The sequence below is a fragment of the Petromyzon marinus genome, chromosome 44, assembly GCF_048934315.1.
Source record: "Petromyzon marinus isolate PM22_M1 ecotype Great Lakes invasive population chromosome 44, UKy_Petmar_22M1.pri1.0, whole genome shotgun sequence".
Lineage (NCBI taxonomy): Eukaryota > Metazoa > Chordata > Hyperoartia > Petromyzontiformes > Petromyzontidae > Petromyzon > Petromyzon marinus.
In genome coordinates this window covers 398,410-421,915 of record NC_133710.1, presented here as the reverse complement: position 1 = coordinate 421,915, position 23,506 = coordinate 398,410, and the positions used below count along the sequence as shown (strand labels likewise).

Here is a 23,506-nt window from a genome sequence, read left to right as displayed (position 1 = left end):
GTCCTCCGCAGTCCTCTCTCTGCCCCGGCCCCTCCCCCCTCTCTCTATTTAAGGCCTCGGCAGTCATTGTCCTTCTGTTTGCCTTGGTGTGTCTGTCTCTCTGCATGTGTGTCTGCCTGTTGTTTCCGTGTCTGTGTTTTATCATTCATTCTTACCTGATGATGGTTGCTTGTGTTGCAACCGAAACGTTGTATTCTATTATTAGATTTTTTTTCTACGTGACTTCGCCAAAAGAACCAAAGAGTATTTAATGTTTAGTCCTGTAATTAACTCACGGAAAAAGTGCACTTATTTTTAACGAGTGTTGCAACATGCATAGGTCCCCTAAACTGAATAATAATGTTGGTACAATTCACAGTTAGAGTATATAGTGAAAATCATTTTGCCCTATTATCCACTCTTCTGATTGATCATTGCCCCAGGATCGAGCTGCAGATATCCCCATCCACAAACCAATTCTTCTTATTATCCGCAGACAAGCCAAGTATCCAGAAAGTGGCAGCATTTTTGTTATTCAATGGTTCTGCAACTGGCACCCCCCCCCCCCCCCCAAGGGCCACATCTGTGGCAACGGAGGCTCCAGCAGTGACCCACAAAGAGACGTGGCTCGCCAAGATGAAGAGATAGATTAGTGAGACATGAGAGAGCTGAGAGCTGTAGAAAATAAAGATTAATGAGATCAAAATGATAAGAAACCTGGAGACAAGGAACATGTGTACATAACTTGGGGTCTGAAGTCCTAACATCTGAATACTTCACCGTTTAGTTGTCCTTCCCCCGTACCTCCAAATTGCATGGTAGGCTACGTACGGTGCGAAAGTTCAACGTACAGATACATACATGTTACATGGCCCACAAGCATACGTTCGTTAGTTCATTGTAAAATATATCTGAACCCTTATCTACGCTTATCCATTGGCAAGTCACCTGCCAGATGTCTCCCAGAAGTGCATAACTCATCCTATTATCCGTGCTTATCTGCGGATAAGGGGAGTCACCTAGAAGTAGGGTTGCTGCGATACAATATTGAAATTCACGATGGCAATTATCGCAAGTTTTGAATAACTTTGCAATTGTATTTCAATTTATATTGTTTGTGCTTTTCTGCACTTCTTGTACGAATTAAGATGTAAAACGTCCGCAACAACAGTTCACTCAATTTGAGGCTGCCAGGGGTCTTATAACCTTTACTGTCTGTAAGAAACATTCTGCCAGTTTACACAACTATTAATAAGGACAACCAAATGGATGAAGTCATAAAAAAGCTGTGCTGTGAATTGCTACACAAACATTCTAAAAATTATTATTTATGGATGAATAGCTATTTATTTATAACTTAAATTCTGTTTGTTAATCGTATGTCGGCAGGAATAGAATATTTAAAATAACTGTGAATTGTATTAACATTGTAATTCAGGGTATATTTTGCAAGAAAGGTTACGATTATCACAGAATGTCGAACGATAAATCTTAGTTTCACCGCATCGCAGAAAACCAACCGGTAAGTGATACTCATTTTTATATTTATCCTAGAAGAAAATTGGTTGTGGGAGTTTAATAGTAGAGAGTTGAACTGTGATATGATGTACAAAATCCAAGTTGAACATTCACTGAACTTCAGTTTCAGTAATTTACTTGACATTAAACCGATGATAAATTGGTAGCTTTATTGGTATCAATACTCGCGAATAACGGACTCGTTCCAATAATTTCCAAACTACCAAATCACAAAGATGAAAAAAACAATGTTACAAAGCTTTGAGTGCTAAATATATGGAGTAACAGGTCAGTTGTGATAATCAAAAATCCCACGTGTTCGTGCACAAAACTTTTGAGTTTATGGAAGGGGCTGAATTTTTTTTTTTACAAAAAACGGTACAGCACACTGTAAAACTGCTGTTGCTGTTATTGCGCCATAGATTTTTTTTATTCTCCCCGCAAAAATGTGAGAGGGTCGGCAGGATGAGGAAACATTGGCAACTTGTAATCTGCACGAGCCTTGCATACAGAACGAGGAAGTGTGGGTACTCGCTCAGGCACGCACACAAACATCAACACCAACACAAGGACCGACACGCCCATGCACTCCAAATACACCCACAAAATCAACAAAGATCCATGTATGGGCCTGCATAGAATGTTGGGCCAAAGTGCTGTGAGTGAGCACCTAAGGCCAGCACGGCACACAGGGCAGGTTGTACTGGCCAGCATCACACTCCGACGGCATTTTTCTCTGATGTTTACACAACACAAAAGACAAAGATCCCTCGTATAGCCTTATACTGTTTGAACAAGTACACAAACTGACACAAGCAGGTGATACTCGCCCACTGACAAACATGAACACAAATTCAGATACAAGGACATGCAACGGGAAATTCATAAGCACGCTGGCACAATGACAAACTCACAAACAGGCACAACACATCCCAGAGGATACTGTAAAAATGCAATTTGCTTGAAATAAATTTGAACTATTAACTAAAGTTTAAATACTAATTTGGAAAAGTAGTTTACAGGTTGCTGCTGCGCAATTGTATTAAACTCACCACCAATGTCATTAAGCCACTTTACTTTAACGCTCAATGCAAGGTTATGTCAAGGTCAAGAGGCCATCACAGCTATTGTATTGCCACAGCAACCTCGCCATGAGTTTCTTCTTTCTTTGACCAGATATCCATGGTGTGCTAAGCCTCAACGTTCATCACCATCAAAAGGCAATAGGTCTTCATCTTGGTCCCTGACCTATGTCAGCATATATACTCCTGATAAATATTACAATGGTGTACTGGCTGGGAGAACACCATTGGCTTCAATTAGGTAATTCCAAGAAAGATAAAATTTGCCTGTGATAATTTAAGATGGAACAGCTTTTATCTTGCATATATATACATACATGTGGCCCTTGCATCTTGCCGTTCATAACATTTGCAGCTTCATTATTGGAAATACAGCAAATTAAAATCACGGTGAGAACACTACTCTACTATAGTCTTGCATATGGCAATATATTCAGGAGCTAAATGCCAATGTCGAGGTCTGCTATCCACAAGAGGATTTCAGGGGAGTGGAGTAGTTTCTCTTCCTCCATTGAGGGAGCAGACTACACAGTGGCTGACTATATGGTCTATAGTTTGGGTTGTGGGGGTCAGTAATGAGAAAACTTACGTCACAGCAGCCTCACTCCCGTATTCTACTACATCAATGCAGTGACGTCACACCATAACTCTGAAAGATGTTTTCATTTACAACGCTTCAAGTGAATGTTGAAGAACCCATGACACATGTACATATCTTCAAAATAAAAAGCTATGTTTTTTAGTGTAATTTATTGATACGCTAGAATAAAAATCACGTCATTTAATGATGTGAATTGTGCACGTACGTAATGACACTTAAAACAAACCTGGTCAAACTCAAGCAGCTGCCCACTATGAATTTCGGTGGGTGGGGGAGAAAAAAAAACACGCGCATCGATCTCAAGAAATCAAATGCTCCAAATTACAAGTGGGTGACTCATGCCAGTGATCAATAAATCCATCGATTACCAGCATCACACGAGGCACACACATCTAGAAAACCAACTATACCCCTACCAGCCCATGCCATTCCAAGAGTATCAGTCCCAAAGTGTTTCTTAGAATTGCCAATGTAAAGTCTTAAAACTGCTTTTCTTGTTGTCAGGGCAACCACCAGCACACCTTGCCATTGCTCTGTCTCGCTCTTCCCTCTGCTGGATTTTGCCGATGTTTCAGTTGACCTCCAACCTCTGGCCGTCGCACTTTGTACGGTTTTCGTCAGAGTAATACTACAGTGTAGGTTCTGGCAACTATGTTGCATCACTCTCCAATATTTTCGGGGGGTGTCGCGTGTCGTTTGTAATTGATATCTGTTTAGCATCGCAAGCTGACAGCTTTATCAGGATCTGAACATGTTAATGTTTTGCTTCACGATACAAACCAAAAACACAGATAGACGGTAAAAATAGTTAAGGTGTCTGCCCACTTCATGAAGAAAGGACGAGGTGTTCATTAACATCGGTGCCAATGAGGCAAATGGAAATTCAACAATCCCATAACCCACACCTATTAGCATTGTTGGCTACATAACGGTGCAAAATTATTTTAACACACAGACTAATATTCCTATCACATATGAAATTAAGCAAAGTAGTAGTCAATTCAACCTGCCCCTGAAGAGCTGATGGGCCAATTTGATCCACTTCAACAGATGTGTGATTTCCAAATGCGAGAAACGCACGTTCTTTATAAAAACTCGAGAAGCACACAAGAACGTTAAATGTATGGCGGATGGCCAACAACTTAGACAGCCATGGAACACGAGGCCAACAGAATCTATCTCTGTGACTCAACATTCTGACCAAGAATGCTGAGAACAGAGGCGAGATCACCTGCAGCCACCGCAAATATGCAAGACGGCAACATGTCTTCGTTGACGTAAAAATTGTGAATTTGGTCAGCATTACACTCAGGCCTGTCTGCGTCTATCACAAGACAAAAACAGATAGATCAAGAGAACCACACAAGATAAGTGATTTCTACCCAGGGTAGAATGATTGCAAAAGCCGAGTGGGAAACCTTATCCATCCACAGCCTTCTAAGAAGTTGGTCGGGAGAAAAACATGGTTAACCTCAGTGCTACTAATCCTCCTGCTGCAGACGTGCACTTTTCTTACAAACCAACGTGCTCTACATTGTGTGCTTAATGTTAGGACACGTGACTTTTTTTTTCTATTTATTAGACAAAATTATAAAGCGAAATGGAAAGCCAAGTATATAAACTACAACCATGCACAGTTCCTTAGCCACTTGAATAAGTTGAGCACCTAAAAATCTTACCGCTACATTAGTAATACTAGATATGAAATTCATTCGTAAAGCTTCAAATTATAGCAACTTTAAAGTTCAAAATAAAGCAGATGGCAGTATTATAGTAGAACCTCAAAATGACAAATAATGTACAAAACTCACGCACTCTGGCCAGTGGACAAGCTCTCAAGTGACTACCTGGAATAGTGGCTTCCACTTGCCATGTTCCATAGGACAAGATGCAAAGCTAAATGGTGGCCCTGTGCAAGACCAGAGAAGGCACAGGCATAGCCCATTCTCACAGCTCGTCAACAATATAAAAAACAATCTAAGAATTATAATATCGTCTTCCAGCCGCAGCGAGTGTGGCGCAGTGGGTACATCTGATAGTGGAGGTGAGTCTATTCAAGATACCCTCAGCAGTTATTTTACAGATTCCATATTAATCAGGCTGTTACGACCATGAATTTGGCCATTGTTTATTACCTAATAGTTGAGGCCTCTAACTACAGCATCACCTGGCTGGATTATTTACAAATCATCAGCCATGATCAATCCACTTCTGGATGTACCCATTCCGTCGTCATCTCAAAGGGTCCCGAGATTTCACAATTATTTAACCGCACACGAGCCAATTTTATAACTCCATCTCTGCAGAGGTCATCGTCACGGGCATGTTCTCTTTTGAATGCCATTCCATTACTTTAGACCACTGATCATCATCATAATAGTGATGTGTCCTACCCCAAACTTTATTACTTAAAGTGTATGTTGCCTATCATGCTAATATTCCACTGTTTTCCAGTTGTACTTATGTTTTGCACATTTATCTTCAGTCCTGCTTTGGAGCCCTAGTTAAGCTTTTCAACATTTTTCTGCAGTTCAGAGCTATTGTTCGTTACAATAACTATATCAATTTGCATTTAGGAGTTTGTCTTCAATTTTCTATAAATCGCTACCAAAGATGCTACAAAGTAGTGTGGCATGTGAACACAATTTGTATTTTGTTGCTTTCTTAAATTCTATCTTCATGTAGCTATTTATTGTTAATGAGCCTAATTACCCTTGCTGGCTTAGCCTCTAAGTTGCTTCCTAGAAGCCAGCCAGTTGCACAAGCAAAACTCATTAAATGTAAGAGGAAGTGGACCATATTCGTAAAAACGTAATCATGCGGTAATACGATCAGCCTTAGCCCTAGCAATTAAAACTCACAAGATGTTTGAGATCTTTTTTGTAATAAAAAATGTTCAATACAAAAAGTGTACTTGGCAGGAAATGCATAAATATTTTGTAATGTTTTCCACTTAACAAATCCAACTTAAATCTTTCTACAATTAGAGTTGCCAAACCATATTATGTATTTTAAGGCTATACATATTTAAATTATATATAACTAGGCCGTGTGTTATGAGCTGTCCGACACAACTTTACGAATAATGGAATTTAAAGTTGTGATCGTGCAACTTTCCAATACTATTTAGAGCTTTATTGTGACATCGCTGCAGTGTGACAATCTTACCTTTTACTACGCAACATAGTATGCCAACTGGGAGTTGGTACTATAAGTCACGGCATGGTGCGCAGTGCCTTGTGGGAACCATGCGGATATTATATCAGTGGGCACCAGCGTAATGGGAGGGGGGTTAAAAGCGGAAATGTTGGTGCTCAGTCTAAGAGACAATTTTACATTGTTTCAGGGAGGAATTAGCGGTTTCCTATTAACAGAAGAAAATTTAAGTTGCCACACTTTGGATGAAAGTACTTTTGATAATTAAATTGCAATGCTGTGTTTTTAAGTCATCATTTCCTTTAACCTTAATTATGATCAGCCCCTTTAAAAGGTCAACACAAAGCAGCCCAGATGTTAACAGTTAATGCAATTCAAATGCCCAGTGTATTAGAAGAAGCCACAATTTACAATTCGTGAACTGGTATTCAGACATCTACACAATAATTATGCCTTCTTTGGAAGCTGCACAGGCCTAAAAAAAACTAAAATATAAAAATATTGTTGAGCTGCGTATATTTAACTGCTCTCCACTCTGCAGCTACCGTACCGGCCCCGAAACATACATTCAGGAAACTCGGTATAAACTTAACAACCCTTCGCCAACTTACTATTTACACAAATCCAATGCTTTGGAAGTCAAACCAAAAAACAAAGCACACACTGTTTGGAGGTTCTACTGCATGCAAGTGACCGCATCAGTCCTGTCCAGAGCACTCCCTCATGTTCCGGTTCAGATAAATGACCATGTTGAGGTGCGAGGGGTGCAAGCTTGTGCACAGTCGCATGAAGTCCAGTCCGGCGGTCGAGAAAATCTTGTCGGCCGGTGAAGACGTAGCTGGCAGGCAAAGCACCTGCTTTGCCACACGGCTGAGGTAGGGCAGGCGGCTCTGGTTGTCTCGCCACCACACGAGTGGATTCACCCCGCGCGGCGTCTGTTTCTCGTTGAAGTACTGCTCCGCCTCCTTGTACACGATCGCTTCGATGTCGCTGGATCCCACCACCGCCACCTCCATGTCGTCGGCGAAATCTGAGAATCCGGCGAACAGCTGGTCAAGGCCTGACACATGGATGATGGTGGGCTTGACGACCGACGGATCCCGGTTGGCAGACGGATCCTGGCGGTTGAAGTCAATGGCCTTGGCGAGGACGTGGCTTCTGACGGCATCCGCGTCCGGCCCCGAGAGGAACTTGAGGCCGCGGAAGCGCGGGTCAAGCGCCGCGGCGTACAGTAAGAAGTCGACATGGGGTGCCGTCGGGAACTTCCAGCGCTCCTCCAGCTGCCACTTGACGCGCTCTTTCAGCTGCTGAATGTGGGGCGAGTCCACCACCTCGACGCCATCCAACGTGTAGTGCACGGCCTCCAGCGCGCGGATCAGCCCCTTGACCAGGACGGGGACGGTGGAGGCGGACACGTGCGTCTCAGAGCCCAGAAAGGCCGTGGCGTGCACAAACGGCTCCAGCAGCGTCTTCAGCTCCATGAGCATGTCCCACTGCTGGGGCATCACCAGTTCCATGGGCGCGCTTGGCCATGACGGCATTACTGCCATGTCACCCAGCACGGCCGCGATGGGCACGCGCAGCTCCAGCAGTCGGTCAATCATGTCGAAGGTGGTGTTCCAGCGCGAGGGCGTGTCCACCACCAGCGGGCACTCAATGATGTTGTACTCCTTCTCACGCACGCTCAGCTGGCTCAGAGCAAACTCGCTCTTGCGGAAGTACTCCACCAGCTGGCGTGCAACGTCCACCGCGCGGTCCAGCGCCGGCAGCTTGGAGATGCCGTGGTCCTTGACAATGAGCTGCAGGCTGTGGGCAGCGCATTGCACGGGCTTCCAGCTGTACGCCTCCTCCAGAAGCCTGGCGGCGGCTGACATATTCTCACCGGTGTCGTGCACCATCGACACGATCTTGGCGGGCTCCACCTCGAAGCGCTGCAGCGCGTCCTCAATCCACTGGCGGATCACAATGGGCGTGTGGCTCTCCAGCACGTTGGTGCTCTCCAGGAGGAAGTTTCGCAGCTGCCAGTCCTCGTCGATGAAGTGCACCGAAACGGACATGTAGGCGTCAACTGCAGCGCTGTTCCACACGTCGCAGCTCAGCGACAAGCCCGACGCCTTCTTGAGCTCGGCAATGCACTGCTGCTTCACCTCGTTATACTTCTCTTCCAGCATCTTTTCGAAGTAGACCACGGAGGGGACCGAGTAGCCAGGCTCCAAGAATGAAAGAAACTCCCTGAAAGCCACCCCATTCACGAGATCCAGTGGACGGAGGTCCTTCACGATAACCTGCAGCAGGAGGCCTGTGATGGACCGGGCTCTGTCTTGGGCACAGCGACGTCTTCGGACCTTAGGGATGGTCAGCTTAATTTCCTTTTTGATCCTGAAATTAAGAGCGGGCAAGACAGTTACTCATTCTGCACTTCCGATCAACAGGCAAATATAGTGCGATAAAACTTGCATGAAATCGGAAAAATAGATCATCAATGCAGTAATCTCTTAAATGACAGTTACTGTCCAGCTAAAGTTATGGAATGGCTGAAAAATAAGCACCTTCGAAAAATGTTGTAGCAGAAATACAAAAAGTGAAAAGGTCAAATGGCGGGGGCCACTCATCTCAGTTGATAACCCCAAGCCACGCATTAATTCTACATTCCCCATGGTAGAAGTTAATCTCATGACAGGATAACTACTGTTAACGTCACACAAAGAGGATGGCCTCAGTTGGCCTAAAGACAGGTTTTAAACTTCAAGTCATTAGATTGCGAATTGAGTGCCTAGGTTTTAATTAGATAAACACAATATAATAACAATGCATGAGACCTAATTTGATTATGCAAGTGGTGACCACTTTAAATACGATCAAAAACCCTAGCCCCGGCAGTTGCGTCATCAGAGGGGTTGGCAGTATCAAAACGCGCGCGATCAAAAATAAAGAACTCGTGAGTGCAGGAGTGTTTTCTTACCGGACATCGGTAGTGTCGCGATGGCCGTCTTCCAGCGGCAACATGTTGGGATGCTTTCTGTTCAGGTGTTTGTTCATCATGGTGGTAGACTTGTGATAGGTGAGCGTCAGCAGACAGGTCTTGCACTGCACTTGCTTTCTTCCCTCCATCATTGTAAAGTAATCCCAACATTTGGAATGCTTAACGCGGCCCGGCGTATGGGACTCGTTGCTGGGCGTGCAGGTCATGCTGTCAAATCAAATTGAGGCTTGTAAGGAAAGGGTCAGTATTGAGAAAAGCCAACATTGTTTCTGCTACACGTTCATCAATTGTAACATTACATGAACATCACCCATTATTACAAATTTACTCTGGTATACAAAGGAACGATGCATCTAGGAAGTAACCGACTATAAAAAATAGTTAATCGGTCATGAACTGAATTAAGGCCTCCCCACGACGTGTTGGTCGTGGAGGTTTTTTGACCATACTTCACATCACGCTGGTCAATGCGGGTTGGTGAAGGGTAGGCCACAAACCGATTTGGATATCACATAACACAGACATTACTGCCCGGTAATTGAACTATACAATATTAAATAGCAAACAGAGAAGCTAACCCCGGGGCACGTGGTGCTGTTTGTAAAGGTTTAATTGTGCGTCAAATATTTTTCATAAATGCAATGTTTCAGACACATTGGTTCCGATATATACCATTAACAGCAGCTGTCATAAACAAAAAGCCACAAACCAATTGTCTTCAATGATTTAGATAAAGGACAGTGGTAACAATTCATCTTTATTGGTGAAAAACCAAAGCCAAAGTAATCTTATTATATGAAACTAAATACGAATTATATAACAAATATTCCAAACAAGTTTTTGACGCTTACGAATACTCAAAACACACAATGCAAAAAAATAGCTTCTAATGCACCACTTCCAAGGTTGAGCTTATTCAATGACAAATCAGAATCAATCCCTTTTCCATATGTTGGACAGTTTTCACAGGCACTTTAATGTATGGAAATCCAAATCCACTGAGATACAATATTAACAATTATAAAGATTTGCAAAACAAAAAAACCTTTATGGAAATGTTCGGAAATATGAGCACATCATTCGAGTCCCCATAGATTAAACCCGTACAGCAAGAACTTGGTATTGATATTATAAAACCAGTTATATTGGGTCCAAGGAACGCATCACTCAGTGCACTGGAAAGCACCGAATACCACCATCACAAAAATCCATTAACCCGCGCAGTTTCAATATGACAATGCTTCACTTTTTCGAGGTACGTTACTACGCAATTACGCTCACCGTACTAGACGCGCATGCACACACAACGCAATACATGCTAACCAAGGAAGGCACAATGTTGCGGAGACGGTCAGAGGCATACGGGCATTGCCTACGTGGCCCAAGAGTATCCGGAAAAACGAGGTAAAACTTCAATTACAGACAAGGCCCAAGAGGGCCTCTTATGGCAGAACTGCCCCGTATAAAATGCAATCGACTCACTCCTTTAAAACACGACTGTGATGAGTATTAAATACTGTAGTGTATGCACCCCAAGTCACACTTGAAATCGATTTTGTCCGAATGTGTTCTGGCTTTGTTATAAAGATCCCTCTGCATGTAGCTGGACAGAGATCAATTATAACTCCAGTATTGCAAGACTAATAACAGAACCCATTCAATTTCACTAGAATTCACGGGAACATTGATCCACGTTTACATTATTTGCACAGCTTCAATCTTAAATTCATGCACATATAACCTGTAATACACATATGGTATATATAAAGAGATAGGTGAACGATCGCCGGTGAAACAGGCAACCAGTGATCAGTACTGCGTCTCCACTTATTGTTCGAGCAAAAAGGGCGGCCATTTCCGCCATTTGCACTCGAACAAAACAAGGACCTCTAAAACCCGGGTGGGAGGTGTGACAGTACCCAGGTTAGATCCTGGATTCTTAAGGGGATACTCGAGGGGTCTTTGGCTCTCCATGTGTGTCTGGGTTTCGCGCTCTAGTCTTGAAACCTGGGCCTACAAGTGGGGACCCAGGTCAACGGGATTTCCGTGGATACCGGTTCCCAAATCAGGGCGCCTCAGGGTCAGAGCCACGGGGTCTCGCCCCCTGGATTGTAGGTCCTAAACAAACTTCGATTTACGATCCTGGGCTTCCAGTTCCCTGGGGGGGGGGGGGATTCCCGGGTCCCAAATTCTCATGACGAGGCAAAAGTCGCGCGGCCCAACTAGTCGGGAGCTCAAGACATTTGGCGCGAACATATAGGCGGCGTGGGTTAAAACACGACGGAAATTAGCAGAAAAATGACGAGAGCCGAAGAGGAAATCGGAGACGAGCAAGACACGAGACATGCGCGTGGAGAACACGGGGAGGGAGGCAGGCTTCGCGGAGCGCGCAAGGCCCCGGGTTCGCGCCCTGGGCCTGACCACGTCCAGGCGAGCGCAGGCCTCGCAGGGGGAGGGGGCCTCGTCCCGTTGCCTCGCCTCAACAACAAAACCGGGGCCCCGCAATTTAAAAAAAAACGACAGCGCGCGATGTTGCTATTTTACTTAGAACCCAGATAAAAAGAGAGAGACACTTACTCTGCCGAGGCCATGACGAGCACGAAGAAACGTCGAGTGATTAAGAAGTGGATCGCACGAATCGAGCACCGTCTGCGAGAGGCTCGACGACGGCGGCGATGGCGGAGGGCGGGAAGCGCGATGACGTCACCGAGGGATTTGACGTAACGACGCGCCGCGCCCCTTCTGCGTTAGACGGGCCTTACGTCTCCGCGTCGGGCGTGGACGTCATGGCGCACGGCCGGGAATCGCTTGGGCGAGCGAGCGTGACGTCACGACGTCGCGTCGCACGGCACGTGCACGTCGGGGCGTGACGTCACGACGCAAAGTCGATGCGGGTCACGCCTCGGCACCCGCGCGCGGTCGTGACGTCGTCACGTTGACCCTGACGCCATTACGCAACGACAGAGATGCAGCCAACGATTGTTGTATAACGATTCAAAACTACAAAGAATCGATTCGCGAATCTAAGCTGATGCGATCCACCACATCTCCTATAATCAATAACGAATCGATTCTCCGCGCGTGATCAATGGCACGGCCAGCCGTGGTCTATCCGCTGCTGGGTGGTGACCGCGCCGCGGCCAGGCTACGTCACGGATAGAAAATGGCCGATGGACGAGGCTCGCTCGCGAAATGGCAGCCGAGGAGATGGAGCCATGAGATCAGACAACGCGATGAAGTTATATAACTAGTCTGTATGTGATTCCTCCCCCCCCTGTTGGAGCGCCACGGTGGCTATGAGATGTTGACTACCTCGCCTGGTACACGGGAGGTCGTGGGTTCAATCCCGACCCTGACGCCTGCTGCTGCTGTGTATTTGGAGTGTGCGTGTCTCTCTATCATTATCACGGTGGCTATGAGATGTTGACTACCTCACCTGGTACACGGGAGGTCGTGGGTTCGATCCCGACCCTGACGCCTGCTGCTGCTGTATATTTGGAGTGTGTGTCTCTCTCTCATCAACATCACGGTGGCTAGATGTTGACTACCTCGCTAGGTGTGCGGGAGGTCGTGGGTCCGATCCCGACCCTGACGCCTGCTGCTGCTGTATATTTGGAGTGTGTGTGTTTCTCTCATCAACATCACGGTGGCTAGGAGATGTTGACTACCTCGCCAGGTGTACGGGAGGTCGTGGGTTCGATCCCGACCCTGACGCCTGCTGCTGCTGTGTATTTGGAGTGTGCGTGTCTCCTCTCTCCCCGTGGTCGCGTGGATTTCTCTGCGGGTCCTCCGGGTTTTCTCTCCATTTAGAAACGTGTTCAGAGTATTTGGCCGCTGTACATTTCCACATGATGAGCAACTGCGTTGAGCTATCATTTGTGACCAGGTCGCTTCTGAAAAAGAGCTAAAAAGCTCAGTGGGTTGAGTGTAAAGTGCAGTCTCCAAACATCTGTTGGATGTATTTTCTCTGGCCTTTATATGTGTATGCTATGGAGAAGGGGCATTGCCCGAAACGGCGTTGGTGTATATTTGTTTCGGTGTGAGGCCACGCACCACTGTTGACGAATGTGTTTGTGTTTTTTTGTGAGATGGATCGTGGCATTGTTGGACTGCGAGAGATGGTGAAGGCTTCGGGAAACATTAATCCAGCAGTGGATTGACCATGGCTGCTGATGAGACAAGGCAATAAGTCGCAAAGCTTAAGACACTACTTAAATCAGATTACATTTAAAATAGTATTGAACAAGGCATGGGTCTATTATGTATTAAGATGTTGGGGGTGGGCGGATTTGTCAAGACAGGGTTGTACAATATAGCATGTCCTATTGGGCATGATCAAGCTGTTGCCTTCTGTCACTGCCGCCACGAAGACACTCGGCTGTCGCGTGCACATGAACTGATCTTAAATCGCCCCATCACTGCGGTGGACGGCCTGTGGTTGTATTCCGGCCTGTGGTTGTATTCCCACCTTTGGCTCTCATTCTGAAACCAACCTCGTCCCTTCTAGCGACGATGTGTGTTCTCTTGCTGTGGGCTGGGACTGTTTTGTTTTTGCTGCCTTATCCCATCTCCATAAATGGCCTATATTGATGTATCATTTATTTATATTTCGTAACTTGCTTACCATTTTCTCTATATTTCACTCCTTTCGTTTTTTTGTACCGTGTTTTGTATTGTATGCTGTTGTAACTTGCTGACCCGCCCATACTTGACATCTATGAAAAAGAGCTTCATAGCTCATAGGATTCCTCCTGCAGTCTAAATAAAGTGATGTCCAGGGCCGTCCATAGTGCGATACGGGGCCTGGGACTAATCCCACTGTGTGGGACCCCGACGGCTCCAAACTAAACACCGGGACGTCGAAGCCCTCGGCGGTCATTCACCGTACCCAAAGGGCGCCTCTGGTCATGGCCAAGCCCATTTGCTAACCTTAATAGTCAACACGATCTCTCTGATTTAAATTTGATTTTTTCGGGGAATGCAAATATTCGGAGAAAATACAGGGTGCTTCAAAAAAATGTTCACACTTCAGAGAATTTGCAAGAACAAGAAATGTGCTGCTGCCCCTGGGCTCTGGAGACCACCTGGAGAAAATTCAAGGCAATGTGTTGACAATGATGGCAAACAAATGGAGACTGGCTTTAATAAGCTATTAACATACATTTGTTATGTTACAGTGTATTAGCCGTTATTTTTCAATTAAAAACGATAGTTGTACGTAAGTGTTAAAACAATTTTGATGCACCCTGTATTATTCACCACCTCTAATTGTGCTGCTGAAAAGCCAAACAGCTGATGGAAAATAACTACAGGAAATGCTTGAAGTATTTCATTTATTGCGCTAAAGATAAATGATTGCAACAAAAGTAATTCCCAAGGCTCGGACAACTTTACAATCTGTAAGGCTTAGAATACACGTGGTGCCATTTATACAAAACTTAAACTGAAGACTTTATTTCATTTCTTGCGCTCAAAATAAATGATTGCAACAAAAGTAATTCCCAAGGCTCGGACAACTTTACAATCTGTAAGGCTTAGAATACACGTGGTGCCATTTATACAAAACTTACACTCAAGACTTTATTTCATTTCTTGCGCTCAAAATAAATGATTGCAACAAAAGTAATTCCCAAGGCTCAGACAACTTTACAATCTGTAAGGCATAGAATACACGTGGTGCCAATTATACAAAACTTAAACTCAAGACTTTATTCGAACTCGTAAGGCCCACTGAGCTAAGCAGGTCTTGTATAAGGACAACCACAGCCCAAAATCGTGGGCAGTGATGAAAGTTAAAATACATTGCAGGGAGGGAAATGTTCAAACTAACACAAGCACAAACAATTGCATGAAACATGCCAAAACAAACAGCGAAACAAATGAAGATACCGTATTCCAGGAACAAACCTGGTAAACATCGTAATATAATACGTATAGCTCGGGCAATTATAGGAACAGAATCCAAATGAAATCAGAAAACACAAACAAAACTTGGAACGCAATCTTAAGAGTGCAAATAAGCATGGAACAGTACACTCTTGAATTAGACTACGGGACAGAGGAACGCGTGGATTGAGATTTAGTTTTGATTTCTGCAGGAAGGGTCCAATTACTATTTCACGGGCGTCCTTCTACGGTACGAATGTTATACAGTAAAGATTTCAGTTACAATCACGGTATCAGAGAACATGCAAACTAGAGACATGAACTGTTAAGAAAAGTAAGTTGGCTTGAGCAGAACAGAAAAAAGAGGTGATGGTCAATGATCCTGAAAAGATCTGGACATAGACCCATGGGTTCGCTGCTCCGGCAGGCAAGGATGCGTTGGCTGGGTCATGTATCCCGCATGCCCAGCCACCGCATGCCCAAGCAGCTTCTGTTTGGCCGGATAGAGGTGGCTAAACCGGCACAGCAGCATGGGCTGCAGAAGAGATGAGCTGATGTGATTACAGAAGGAATCAGTGGCGAATCCAGGTGGAGGGGTGGCAATGTTAATCGCCCCTCGCCCTGTGAGATCCCGAAAATTGGTATTTAATTGATATTTACCAGATCAATTTAAAGTAGGGCCTTATTCTTCTTGGTTTTTTTGGTAAAGTCACATAGAATGAGAGTAAAACAATAAAACAAAATAAGACTTCTCACGACGTTTCAGCCACAACACAAGTAGCCTTCTTCAGGTGAAGAGACAGGTCTGTATGGAAGACGAGCTCGAATGGACGCCGTCATTTATGGACCGCGTTTATTAAGCTGTGTGGGCGGAGTTAAAACATGAGTCTGTACGTTACCAGCATCACCTCCGGAGCGGGGGGGGGGGGAAGGAAGGTGGGGCTGGGAACACAGGCAGAGAGGAATGAAAAGAACGCGCCTATCAAGCTGTGTGGGCGGAGTCAGAGCCCGAATGTCACGAGCATCAAATGCAACTACACTGAAGAGATGTCGCGACTCTAAGGTAATACCAACCGCGTTTACACTAACCTCTGCTGCTGCAACTTCTTTTAATGCAAAACGAATTCTTGCTAGAACTAGCCTAGCTCTTATCTCAGAAAAAAATCATACTGACACGCACCGAACTAGATCAGTTATACAAGACACTCTACAAATCACACTTAACATTGGCAGCAACAATATCTACATCGGATTGGGAACATGTAGACAATATGACTACCTCTTCAGCTGCCACTATGTCGACCAAATGTAAGGACAATTTGATTTCCAAATTCAATCGCCTTTCCAACAAAAAAATCGGATCCACACACCGAAAAGATAGACGTTAAGAAAGTCGTCATTAATCGCAGTAACAGTTCCATTTCTGATGGCCTGAAATCCGTTTTAGCTAAAGGGCTAAACTTTGCTGTCACACCGAGACACATACCAGTTAATGACATCATTGCCCATGTCGACGTTGCACTCAAGGGCCTGGGTCACATCGCTGTAGACGTAGCAAGATCTGAAATCGCTGCAACCCTCAAAAACGCTAAGATGCTACCTAGTAACATCAGCAAAGATGAGCGCTTTGAATTATCTCAAAAAAGAGAAATGACATTGTCATCCTCTCAGCCGACAAGGGCAATGCCACTGTCATCATGGACAAAATAGAATATAACAAAATTCAAGAACTACTCAACGATGGCAGCTATACAAAAATAAAAAGAGATCCCACCAACAGCCTGGTTACCAAAACGAACAAAATCATCTCTGATTCAACAGCATTAATTGATCAAACCAAACAGTTCTCATTGAAACCCTCTGCTGCCAGACCACCAAGATTATACGGCCTTCCAAAGATACACAAAGAAGATACACCCCTTCGTCCCATCGTCTCCACTATCAACTCCCCCACCTACAAACTGGCGCGTTTTCTGGCTGATATACTGCGACCTTTCACTGGAAAAACCACCTCTGCGGTACTAAATTCTACTCACCTGGTATCGACAATCAAGGGCATTTCCCTGTCCCCAGACGACCTGTTTGTCAGTTTTGATGTGTCCTTATTCAGCAAAGTTCCGGTACCTGACACCATCGCAATCATTGAAGACCTGGTTCATCAAGGACTAAACACTGAGGTACCCCCCCTTGTGAGACATTGCTTAACCAACACCCCTTGTGAGACATTGCTTAACCAACACATACTTCACCTGGAATGGAACTTTCTACAAACAGACTGATGGCACCCCAATGGGCTCCCCCCTATCTCCAGTTGTAGCCAACGTGTTCATGGAAAAATTTGAAACTGACGCCATCCAGACTGCCACTCTACGCCCGACCTTATAGAAGAGGTACGTGGATGACACTTGTCATCTGGCCACATGGCCGGCCTGCTCTAGACCAATTCCTCGACCACATCAACTCCATACACCCATCCATCATATTTACCATGGAGGTCTAAAAAGAAGGCAAGCTACCCTTTTTGGATGTCTTAATTAAAAGGAGACCTGACGGTTCAATGAGCCGCTCGGTCTACAGGAAAGCGACCCATACGGATGCTTACTTAAAACCGGATTCCCACCACTATCCATCCCAGAAGAACTCCCTCATCAAGACTCTATACCATAGAGCCCAAAGCATTTCCGACCAGGATCACATTGCCAGTGAACTCAAACACGTACACCAAGCTCTCAAGGCTAATGGTTACTCCCACTACACAATCCGCAAAGCCATCACTCCAGTCATGAAGAAGGATCCCCTTGAGGAACCATTCAAAACCATCACCTTACCCTACATTGCGGAGGTCACAAAAAATATCTCCAAAATCCTGAACAAACACAAGATCCAGGTCCGATTCAACACAGTACATAAAATCCGTGATCTGGTTCCATCTGTAAAAGATGCTGTTCCAGACATACAGTACCTGGGCGTTTACAAACTAAAGTGCCTCTGTGGTAGCAGCTACATTGGAGAAACCAAACGACATATCTCGGACCGCATCCGCGAACATAAAGCAGACTTGAAACACGGTAGGACGAACTCCTCTGCCGTGGCAGATCACTGTTATAATTCAGTGGGCTCACATGACATTGATTTCTCCAAGACGGAGGTTCTTTGCAAACCAACCGGCTACCATGAGAGATTCGTTCATCCACATATACAAGCACAGAGACAATTTCAACCGAGAAGATGGATTCTGGCTTAGTAACCATTGGAAAGATGTTTTAAACCATTTCGGTTCTTAATTGATTTTATTTTACGGTGACCTTCAGACCACAGCCCTTTCGCTGACACTGCCTCTTAATACTTCTCACACCACGGTCAATGGTATGGTTTATAACATGTAGTTTAATCATTAATAGTATAACATTGTAATATTTAACATAACTCATAAGGCAATACATAGCATCGTAATTGCATAGTGAATATACAACAGTGTAGTATTTAGTTGGGTTCATATAATAAGACAGTGTAATATCACAAGTCAACTAGTTTATAATCTAAAGTATAGGGTATTGTAAAGTAACGCATTGTATAATTCAAAGGTGGAATTTGTCTATGTTATACCATGTAGTTTAGATTGGAAGATATAATATTTTATAGTATAGTAGTCCAGTTTATAGCATAGTCATGAAGCTGCTCAGGACACAAGAGCGCACCTTGTTTTACCTGCTCACTTTTCTTTATTCTCTCTGCCTGTTCCCAGCCCCACCTTCCCCCCCCGCTCAGGAGGTGATGCTGGTAACGTACAGACTCATGTTTTAACTGCGCCCACACAGCTTAATAAACGCGGTCCATACATGACGGCGTCCATTCGAGCTCTGTCTTCCGTACAGACCTGTCTCTTCACCTGAAGAAGGCTACTTGTGTTGTGGCCGAAACGTCGTGAGAAGTTGTATTGTCTTATATTGTTTTATTCTCATTCTACGTGACTTTTACCGAAAGAACCAAGAAGATGAATCCTTGCAGTCACGAAAGCTTTAAATCGAAATTTAGGGCCTTATTTTTAAAAGCTTGAAATTCCAGTACTCACCCCCCCTCTTCGAAAGATTATTTTAGTTTTTCCTCTAGTAGGACTGGGAGCTGATTGGACTTGGTAATGACTGGCACCAGTGGTGCCGATAAAGATCGCTCTTTGTGGAAAGAGGCACCTGAACTACCTCTCCACAACAATAGGTGGCGGTGGAGTGACACACTGCACAAGGCGCTCTGTGGCTTTAACACTTATGGCAAGCACGTGGCCACAGCGGAGAAAACCGGCGGTGCAACTACTCCCAGACACCTCAGTTAATCCATAACACCCGGTGCTGTCGCGTGATCTGCCAGCAAAACGGTTCACATCTACCTAAAGTGCACCTAGGCTGGTACACGTGTTGTGGTAATGCCATTATCAATCAATCGTAGATAGTCTACGTATGTGCGTATGTTTTGGTGTTTCCGGCAGGCAAGGCTGCGTTGGCTGGGTCACGTAGCCCGCATGCCAAGGCCGTAATTATAACATATTGAGGGGGACACATCCCCCCCAATATTAAAATATGCTCAAAATGTCCGCCTCAAAATATTGCTATAAAATAGATTTCTGTTTATATGATTGTGGTTATGGTTGTACTTTATTAATCCCTAATCTCTGCCATTACATACAATGAAACAAGAAAAGGTCAAAAATAAACAGCAATTTAATACAATACACTATTAGACATTATTGTAAAAAAAATCCATTCTATGTGTTAATTTTGTTTATATTTTAGGCAGAAAATTCGCTTTAAAATTTTCATTTTTTTCTGGGGGGGGGACCCCCAGACCCCCTGGAAGATTTGGTTCCCCCCAATGTTGATTCATGGCTACGGCCTTGCCGCATGCCAGTCGTCGCATGCCCAAGCAGCTTCTGTTTGGCCGCAGAGAGGGGGCTAAACGGGCACGGCATGGGCTGGAGAAGACGTGGACTGATACGGTTCGGGAGGATGTGGAGCTGAGTGGACTTGCCGGCGACTAGTACTAGCGGTGTCAAGATCGGCCTCTATGGAGGAGGCTCGTGAAGGACGCTGCTACTGGGCAGTTGGAGGCAGTCGCCCTCCAACAACAACGGAGGGTAGAGGAGCGAGTGGAGCGCCGTGGGTTGGATCCCAACCCTGACGATGCCTGTATAAGGTATTTGGAGTCTGTGCGTTCTCTCTCCTCGTGGTGGAATATATTTTTCTCCAGATCCTCTGGTTTTGCTCTCCAGATTTACAAACATGCATTTGGATTATTTGGCTGCTGCTATACATTCTCAAATGTAATCATAAGGGGCCGTCCATAAATGACGTCACGCGATTTTGGACGATTTTTGACCCCCCCCCCCCTCGTCACACGGCGTCACAAAAGGTCAGACCCCCCCCTCAAATATGACGTCACAAAGCTCTGCCCCCCCCCCAAATAAAACATCCTTCAAATCGCGTTAAACTTTTGTCATTGTAGTGCGTATTTAATGTGGCGCTGCACTCTGATGTTGTAGGAGAAAAGCATGTATTAAAAAGTCTATTTAATTAAGTAGAACCTGTTGTCTATATTTAAAGTTGCGAATTTTGATGTGACGTCACATTTCTCACCCCCCCCCCCTCCTCGTCACATCGTCACAAATGTCTGACCCCCCCCCCAGGTGCGTGACGTCATTTATGGACGGCCCCTAAGCCACTTCCATGAGCGAATAAATCAGTGGGCGTTACCTGGTGAATAAAATAGCTTAGTTTAGTTTATCCTGATCATATCTTCTCGTATTTGGACCCAGGAATGTATCACTAAGTGGAGTATGACCTCAATACAACAGGTCAACCCATAATGCAATGTTCCAGAAACATTTTATGAATTTACTTCGAATATAAATGAATTTAATTTCGTAATATATTTTTGATTTGTCTGTTATTCAATGGCTACTACAGTAGACTCGATTATCTGCGTGGGGTTTATCCGATTTGCAAATTAACCGCACACCCGAGATTTTGACATAAATGAATAACTCATGGATTTTCCCTTAAGCCCAAATTAATAATCTAAAAACACTTCTACATTCTTATTTTCGGAAATGTGTATTCCAAGTCACGTGCTTAAACCCAACAAATATGTGCTCCGGTTATTTCCGAAATCCACGTGATCGCCTCTGCACTACAGTAGTTGCGTATCTGTACAACAGTGGGCGGAGTTTGATGTTGATTGGCGTGGTTCTGCGATTATCCACTTCGAGGGCCGAGTCTTCTGCACGGGAACAGGAAAGTGTTCTCTCTGAGCACGCACATCGATCGGTCGATTCTTTACTGCAAATTTTAGTTTTGCTCATTAACAAACTTAATTTAAACATAATTTATACCTATATTAGTGGTTTTATAAATAGAGATCCGCGGAGAATAAATATTTTGAATTAAACCAACTTCTGTTAACCCGGTCATTAAAGCGGATACTCAAGAGTATACTGTATTTATGTAACTAATCAATTGCTGATTTAATAACTTCATCCGGAAAATAAATGTACAATTAAATTTTCATCAGGCCCCACGGTGTATAATGCAGTCCCCAACTCTCATTCCCCATTCTATATCTGGCCTCTTTATGTGCTGTTGAGAAGGGCCATGGCCAGAAAAGTTGCCTATTATAAACATTATACACTTTTATATACTATTCCTTTCAAGGTCACAGTGTTTTTGAGTGTTTATACCATCCCTTCGGCATTGTTAAAATGAGTTCCGCTGTGTGGAAGTTGAACAGCGGTCGTAAATTTGCTTTATCCCTGCCCCGTTGATTGTCGGAGCAGGAAATCGCCGATAGTTTTTTTTACCACTACTAAACCGCCACTGTTTTGATGCCATGCCACAGTTGGTGTAGAAATTGAAAAAAAATATATTCTTGAATTGGTGGAAGGAACTTTGAAGAAAAGGAATGGATCCAGATGTTTGGCCGCATGACTCACCAATTCACAAATGGCTCATATTTCCCGCGACAGTTGAAATATACAGGATGTTTAACGTTCAGCGGTATTGAGTCAATGCCACTCCGGACCTCATTCCTGAAGATCCTTTTCCTGCTTAAACGACTGCAGGAGTCATCGGCCGGGCGTGGTGATGCATGTCAGGAATGTTGGTGCTGTGGGGTTGTTGGAATCGCGCAGAGCTTGTTGTGCTGCGCGAGACTCAATCGACAGGGATAGTGAAGATGTGTGCCTCAAGGACATTGATTATGTGGCGCTGACACTGATCACGGTGTCAAGTCAGTCCATCATCCCTCCAGGGGGAGATAAAATCAGTAACCGCCACGTGGGAAGTAAATGGTGGTCGTCCAGTGGATTAACTGGTCTGAGTCATAGGAATGTGTAAATTCCAGCACTGCTCAGAGATCGCCGGTGGTGATGAGTTGTTGGTTCATTGCTCGTTTGAACCATCACACGCTATCCATGTGACATGTGCGGATGCTAACCCCTCGTTTAGATCGGCCCGAAATGAGCACCCTGTGAGAGGCTACGCATGAGGTCGACTAGGCCTCGAATGATCTGTTATATTTAGGAATAATCATATACATTTGCTAAATAATTAGATAAATCAAGCAATAATTAACACATCACATTACTGCATTATCCTGCTAAGGTTAAATGTGCACGTCGGTCTCGATTTGCCGAAGCCTGTAATGCTCATCGCTACCAGCAGAGCGCAGGGTCACGCCAAATATGCTCAAAAAACCATCTCATTCCACTGCTGGATGAAGGCCTCCCCACGTCGTGTCGTTCGTGGGGGTTGTTTGACCATACTTCACCACGTTGGTCAGCGCGAGTTGGTGAAATATTGTATTTTATTTGTCAATTTCTCTAATAAGTTATGTAATTCCCAATATATTCAGTATCCATCTGTAATCCAAGTGAGAGTCAATTACAGTTGCCATCTATTCTTACGAGGTGAATCATTTTTAAAAATCAATCGTGCAAAATTAATTTCCTCAGAAATATATCCCTCAATACTTATTATTGTTATTATTATATAAGACAGACAACGGGGCTATGAACACCACGGCAGGGTCTGGTTTGTTCATGAGGAATGGGAAACAGTTGGTAAGTAATTTTTACCAGTTTTATAAAAAATATATATATAAACATCTGAATAGAAAAAAATAGCACGTGGATTACAGAACATACTATGGCATGATATGTCATTTTAATATGATTGATTATCAATAATATATGGTTTAATTGACAACGTATGTTAGAAAATCAAACATAGCATCAAACAGCATGCCATAACATGG

The 23,506-nt window shown here is 44.3% G+C and overlaps 1 protein-coding gene across 3 annotated transcripts in view; it reads right to left on the bottom strand.

The window, feature by feature from the left end:
* LOC116951885 (transitional endoplasmic reticulum ATPase) overlaps nt 1–12,055 on the bottom strand; it is a 75,396-nt gene extending 63,341 nt beyond the window's left edge. For 2 of the 3 annotated variants that reach the window (XM_032970703.2, XM_032970704.2), the window contains exon 1: nt 11,897–12,055. In XM_032970703.2, the coding sequence (XP_032826594.1) occupies nt 11,897–11,910 (14 nt within the window). In that variant the 5' untranslated portion in view covers nt 11,911–12,055. The remainder of the gene's footprint in view (nt 1–11,896) is intronic. The other variant, XM_032970702.2, reaches the window with a different exon arrangement.
* Nucleotides 12,056–23,506: the final 11,451 nt, after the last annotated feature.